Here is a 6,947-nt window from a genome sequence, read left to right as displayed (position 1 = left end):
CAAATCGCTGTGCTCAGCACCGTGGCTAGCCAGCAGCTGCTGCTGTACCGAGAGGGAAAATAACGCTCAGGCCCCCCTCCCGGCGGCTGCTCGCACAGCCCGCCCGCGGCGCCGCTCCCCCGCCCCGCACACCGGCACCCACCGCGGCTGCGCCCCACGGACCCGCCGCCCAGCGCGCGACCGTTAGCACCAACAGCAACCCGCGGGCGCCTCGCGCATGGCGCATGCGCGACCCCGCCGCTCGGGCGGGCAAATTTAAACCTGCCCCTCGCCCCTGCTCTTCGCTGGGATAGCGGTTGCGCTGACGTCATTGCACCGCGTCTTTCTTCTCTGTGGTTTCCGGCGCTCGCCCGCGCGGTAAGTGCGGCTGAGAGGGGGAAAGTTTTCATTTGTGTGGTTCACGGCACCGTTTCTCTCCCGTTTCCCTCAGGAGCGGGCGAGCAGGTGCTTGGCGGGCCCCTTCTCCTCTGGCCGCCCCTGTGGAGGGGGCGAGAGGCTTCCGCTACAGCAACGCCGGCGATGGCCTCGGAGACCGCAGAAGCACCGCAGGTGGCAGAGCTGGAGGGAGAGCTGCGGCGTCTGGCGGAGGAGCTGAGCCGCTGCCAGGTACCGGAGAGAGGGGCCGTCCCCTCCGGGAGCGGTGAGGGACGGCCCGGAGCAGCGCGGCTGGGGTCGGGCGGGCACGTCCCTCCCCCCGGGAGGCCTCTGCTGCCCGCCGTTGGGAGCGCCGCGCCCTGCGCGGGACCGTCAGTTCACGTCCCGGTTCCGGCGGACGCGGAGGGCAAGGCGGGGAGCAGGGCCCCGGTTGCCCGGCCCGTGTGAGGCAGGAGGGCCGAGCAGCCGGCGCGGCGGTCCCCGGAGCGGGAGGATTCACCTCAGCGGTGCGGCGCACACCTGTTGGGCCGTGACGGCGGCGGGCCTCGGGTCCGGCGCGGAGTCCCGCGGCCACTGGACAGCGGGATCCGTGTGCACGCCGGCCTGCAGCTCCGCCCGGTGCATTAAAACGGCCCCGGCCCCTTAGTCTGGTTTAAACGAAACCACTTGGCCTGAAAGCCTCCCACCACCAAAAAGCCACCGTTTGTTTACTTGATGTGTAATGGCAACAGTACTGAGGTGCTGCCTTGTGCAGTTCCCGTGCAAATGGACAAACAGAGGGGTTTATAGAAACGTAGGTCTTTAAGAAACCTTTAGAGGTCATTTAATCTCTCAGCCTACCCTGTAGCAGCATTAAGTATACCTGTGCTGTTCCTGGGAGGGAGGACTTCATGAATAATTACGGTTGTACTTTCAGAAGTTACCCCAGACTATCTCCTTGTGACCTCCCTTTGCAGGTACACTTCCCTTATTCTTCCAGTTCGCTGTTCATCGCTTATGATTAGGTCCACTTCATGAAAATAACAACGTTCGTAATATGAGGTCTTGTAATAGAAATCTATGCTAATTCTTTCCCAAACGAGTGGTACAACTAAAGGATAGGGCAGAGAGGAAGGTGACATCTAATGCTGTGGTTACTTTCTCACTTGCTTCCTGGTAGCCAGAACAGCATTTTCTTGGGGGACATGGTCTGGTTAAATCCACAAAGGCCTGGGCTTAGTCGTATTTGGGAGCAGAAGATAGCGACTGTGGTAAAGTTAGTGGCAGTTTGTTGCTTCAAGCAGCAGTGGTACATCTGGCAACGGGCATTGCATTTCTATTATGGGTAGAATCCAGGCTTCTTACTAAAACTTTTTGCATAGGAGAGCTATGGGGAGAGTGAGCTGCTAATAAAAATCCTGTTTAGAAATACCGAACAATGAAGAGTTTGGGAATGTCTTGAATGTCTTGTGGGAGAAGTATAGAAAACTCTTTATAATGGTAATTTAGTTAGTTTTGTCTTCTCGGTATGCAGATGTGCTGTATCAGACAAAATTTGGTGGAGGCAGAAGGAAGGCCCTGTGATCTGCTCATTTGCTGGTTGAACATAAATTATACATTACTAAAGTCTAGTAGAATAAAGTATTTTTGAAGTAAACAGTACAAATATGAATTTCTAATTACTTTGATAATGTAACTTGATGTACAGAAATTGTAGTTAAGTATCTGATTTCCCATTTAGATTCATTCAATTACATGTGCATTTCAACTTGTTCCTTGATGAACCCATTCCAATCATTTTGAAGTCGGCAACCAAAGAATATTTTAGAATGTATTTCTTTTAAGTCTCATGCATATTATCTTGCTATTCTTATATCATTGTCTTGTATCAGATCAGATAGTTTTCTGGGAGGGAAGCAAGTGAAAAAACATGAAAGTAGTTCCTGTATTGAAAAACAGCATCCAGTCAGTGTTCTGCAGTAAACTCTCCAGCTCTAGGTAGAACCCAATACATACCACCCTTATAACAACAGAGGCTGCATGTCTTCAGGATTTATTTCAGGTGATAACTAAAATAAAAAAGAAAGTGAAGCAGTAATCTATCAGCAAAGGTTCATCTCTGAAAGCACTGCAGTATAGACATCTACTGTCTTTACTATTTTACTAATCCATCGATAAATGTAGAGATTAAGTATGTGTATGTTACATAAAAAATTGGGAAACCAGATTTTAATAAGTAAAAAAGGTGATAACCCAGTCAATTGTGCAGCTTTTATCTAATTATTAGGGGTTTTTTAAGTTTTGTGAAGTTGCTCTGAATTTGAATAGGAACTAAAATAGACTTCACTCAGATTCTTCAGCTGGCTTAAAAGTCAACTGATAAAATTATTCAGGGATGGTTAGTCCATTTTAAATTCATATTTCGCATGAAAACTTTGTGCAAAGACAAGCCATTTGAAAACATAAACAATTATATGGGCAATGTTGATGTTGTGCTCTACTTTGAAATACAAAGTTTTACTGACCAAATAATTAGTGGTATTATATTTCACCTAGTGTGATTTCCTTAGTTTCATTTGGATGCAAGATGTTCTTTGTTTTTTGTCTTAACTTGTCACCTAACATTCGTAAGTCTTGTTAATCAGAATCATGAAACTGTTTAAGTTGGAAGGAATCTCTTCGGAGCATCTGTTCCACCCGCTCCTAGAGTGGGTTGCTCAGGATGGTGTCCAGTCAGGTTTGAGTATTCCCGTGGCTGGAGATTGCATTCCCCCAGGGCAACCTGTGCCAGTGTGGGAAGATTCTCATGGTGAAAGTCAGCCTCTGTTGAGATTTTGCTTGTCTTCTGTTCTATTCTGTTGGGTATTATCTCTTTTGGAGACCACCTTAGCAGGCATTCTGGGTAGAAATGTTATGTAAACGTCTTAGAAAAAGACATTAATAAGAGGGTGTTATCTTTTAATCCAGCAACTGGGTGAAATTGCCCAAGTTTGTTCTTTTTCTTCTGAGTACCACATTTGCAAATACAGAAACTGCATTTCTGAAACAGGCTTCCTAACTGAAATAGTTAAGCTGAAAAAGTTTAATAGTGTACAAACTAAAGGATTAGCTTTAAGTATTTTTTCCGTATTATCCTTTTCATGTGGGTAATATTTTTTCCAAAGGAAAAAACCCATTTATTGGCGATGGAGGCTGAAAGTTTTAATTTGTTGTAGGGATCACTAAACAAAGTTATAGAAATAGAGATGTATACATCCAACAGGCATATATATAACTGGCATCCTAATAAAATATGGCAAGTTTCTTTTTGACTTAGCCACACCTCATTGGATTATTACTTTCACTGTCATATAAACTGCACTTCTGAAACAAAGTCTCTTCACTGGGAACTGGAGGCAGTTGATCATGTGGAGCCCACTGACTAAATATATGGCAGTCTTCTCTGGCTAATGAAGCTCCTGAGTTTTAGTGGAAGTATTGTTCATGCTAGCTTTGCTCTTGCCACAGGTATTCCAGGCATCTGCTTTTGGTCATTGTCTTTTTTCTGCAGCAGGATCCTGGAGTATCTGACCTTTGTTCTCATCTGGGGGAGTGGCCTTTATGTTCAAAACGAGGTTCTTTTTCTTCTTAAGGTAACACTTCCCACCAATTAAGGGTTCCTAAAAAGCCAAAAAAGATATTTTGAGTATTTCCTTCCCCACCTCCCTACCCCCCATTTCTAAAGCTAAGGTTCTTCTGGTGAGTTTTAATATTGGCATCTTAGGTTTGCAGTATTAGGTGTTTTCTTCAATAGTCCTAAAGACATTGTGGGAGCTTGAATCATAGTAAGCGAGATCTTGGAGGAGGGCCTGTTGAAAGCATGACAGTTTTTTTGCAGCCACTCTGTGAAACTGTTGCTTTCTTGTAATTCTGTGATGGAATTCGCAAAAATGAGAAAGTCGAATTAAGAAAATAGTCCAAAGTCCCCAAATGGTCTGCTGAGAAGACTTGTATAAAGCTGAGAAAGTAAAAAATAAACCCAAGTTATGTTTGCCTCTGTATTATGCTATTTTGGGAAAATTATTGTTGCGTCTGTAGTAGAGCATTGTACAATTATTTTGATAGCCACTTAAAAAATAACTTTTAATTTCAGTGTTCCTCTTCTGATGATTTTTCTTGAGAATTACTGAAATAATTGAGTAATTTTTCTGAAAACACCTGCAAAGTAAACTTGTGGGGTTGTTTTTTTGTTTTTTGTTTTGGGTTTTTTTTTTTTGTTTCCTTTGGGACCTTGTTGTTCCATTTGTGTGACTGGCTTGACACTGTTGGAGAGCAGTGGAAAGGCAAAGGTCAAACAAAGTTATGACACAGCTGCACTCTGTTACTTGCTTTAACTGCTGCATTCTATTTTAGGGTTTTATGCTGTTGCCTACCACCTTAATATCTCAAGACCTTTCCATGGAAAATCTTCAACACCTATGTTCGTATTGCTCCCAGGAGTTTTTGGCTTTGCTTGGTGTTTAAAAGATCTGGCATGTGTTTTACCTTTGTCTTGTTTTCTTCTGTGATTCTACACTTTGGGGGAGGGGGAGGGCAGATGGAGGTGGTGTTTTTGCAAGCGTAGTTGCTCCTGACAAAGGAAATCAGAATAGTTTGTGTCTACTTTTTTTTTTTGTAAGGAGAACGATTTACTATATCTCTGGAAGTTCATTCTGTGAGTAGAATTTCTGGGCCAAGAGTGTTTTTCTTTAGGTTTCGTGCACTTTTTCTTTAATCTTGTGCATTTTTTAAAATCACCTGGTGACTCTGTATTTTAAGAATTGATTTATAGCATATTCTGTGGTTGGTTTCTTGCAGTCCCTTTTTTGGTGGAAGATTTTCATTTGGTACAAAATAATATGCATTCTTAAAGCAGAAGATGTGTATTTGGTGTCCTAATTCTCAGTCTCTTAACTGCTGAAGTACAGACACAATCATGCCCCTTATTCTGTGACGAAAAAAAGACAGGATATGTTCTTTAAAGTATTCTATGGTGGGAAGCTTTGTCAAATCCTTCCTTTGAACAAGACACTCTGATTTGAGACTGGGTTTTCCACATCCAGTTAAGTATCTTGTGTTGCTGGAAATACAGTGGGTTGGGAGAAGCAAGTGTGTACTCTGTTTTTATATACTCTCTTAGTGATATCCACAAAAGTACATTGGTTTGACATAGCTTCATTTCTTTTTTTCCAGCTTAGGATGTCTTCCTTTATTTCTGAACATGCTGGTTTAGGTTCAAACAAGTGTCTTAACAATTTACCCATTATTAATTTCAAAAACCCCAACAGTCTATTCATTGCAGCTTTGGTTTCAAAGGTAACATAGCATCATTTGCTGCTAAAATAAGGTGGTATTTTCTTAATTGAGGACTTCGTTCTAACTTCATGACTCTGCAAAAACTGAGAGTACCTTTTTTTTGGGTTTTTTTTTTTTTTCTGCAGTTATATACAGCTTTTAGGGAGCTCTTGTGTTGCCTTCTCTAGCTCATGTGCTTTTCCTGTCAATGATGGTTATAACATCTCCTCCTTTCCTGTGTCAGAAATTTATAGGTATATATACCTCTGACTAACAGGTCTCTCAAGAGTACATCGTTGCAAAGTACTCTGCACTATTTATAGCCCTTACTTGGAAGGTACAGTCAGCTGCCAGTGGTTTGCAGATCACTGACGTTTAGTCAAAGAAACCATACTGCTGCTTATAGTTTTCAATTTACAAATGCAGTTTGTAAAACCCAGAAAATTCTCCATTAGTCAAGAACTATGTGTATCTTTAAGGGTTTTTGGGTAGAGGAGGGACAAGAAAGGTGAGCTTACTTAGTGGAAAGTGGAGTGACAGAGGCTTCATCTGCAGCTGGCTTTGTTTCGTGTTTCATGTTTCCAGCTTACTGTGAAAAGCTGCATATAGACTTGTTCTGGTGGCCTTGTATTATTTTATATGCTCTGTTTGCAGAAAAAACCGAGTACTGTGGTCAGCTGGATTGTCTTGTTTTGATCACTTTGTGGGTAAGAGAGGTATGTAAAGTATCCTATTTGGTATTACTAGCGTTGATAACAGGATTGCTATAACAAACTCTTATGAAAAATACTTCATTAACCAGAAAAACAGATGCGTTCTTTCAATTGAATATCCAGGACACCCATTGAAAATAATGTAGGCATAGTAACATTGGTTTATAAGTAGTTTTACCCTCCCCCCTTATGTACAAGTAAATATAAAATATATTAAGTAACAACATGGCATTGTTTCATGATACATGAATAGCTATTTGAGATGCATGTTGATAATATTAGAAATGTTTTTGAATCAATAGCTAAGAATTGAATTAAAAAGCCATAGTTCTTCCTTAGCATTGTGTTTTTATGTCAGCTTGGTTCTTATTAGTCTGATTTTGTGACTAAAATTTTAATATTTGTAAACTAGCAGTATGAGATTTTGAGTATGCTGGTATTTCTTTCTGGAGGAATTGTTGATATCCAAACTGTTCCTTCAAAATGGGTCAAAGTGTTTAATGTTCCCACTCTTTAAATACTAATTTCTTTAATTAGTGATTAAGCCAAGACCACAAATTTATTGAT

The 6,947-nt window shown here is 42.1% G+C and overlaps 1 protein-coding gene across 2 annotated transcripts in view; it reads left to right on the top strand.

Moving 5' to 3' along the window:
* Nucleotides 1–365: 365 nt before the first annotated feature.
* Nucleotides 366–6,947, top strand: part of CNTLN (centlein) — a 196,153-nt gene continuing 189,571 nt past the window's right edge. For both annotated transcript variants that reach the window (XM_030512317.1, XM_030512316.1), the window contains exon 1: nt 366–606. In XM_030512317.1, the coding sequence (XP_030368177.1) occupies nt 520–606 (87 nt within the window). In that variant the 5' untranslated portion in view covers nt 366–519. The remainder of the gene's footprint in view (nt 607–6,947) is intronic.

The sequence above is a fragment of the Strigops habroptila genome, chromosome Z (genome assembly GCF_004027225.2).
Source record: "Strigops habroptila isolate Jane chromosome Z, bStrHab1.2.pri, whole genome shotgun sequence".
NCBI lineage: Eukaryota > Metazoa > Chordata > Aves > Psittaciformes > Psittacidae > Strigops > Strigops habroptila.
Note: the sequence above shows the minus strand (reverse complement) of the source record. Positions and strands in the feature narration are given on the sequence as shown.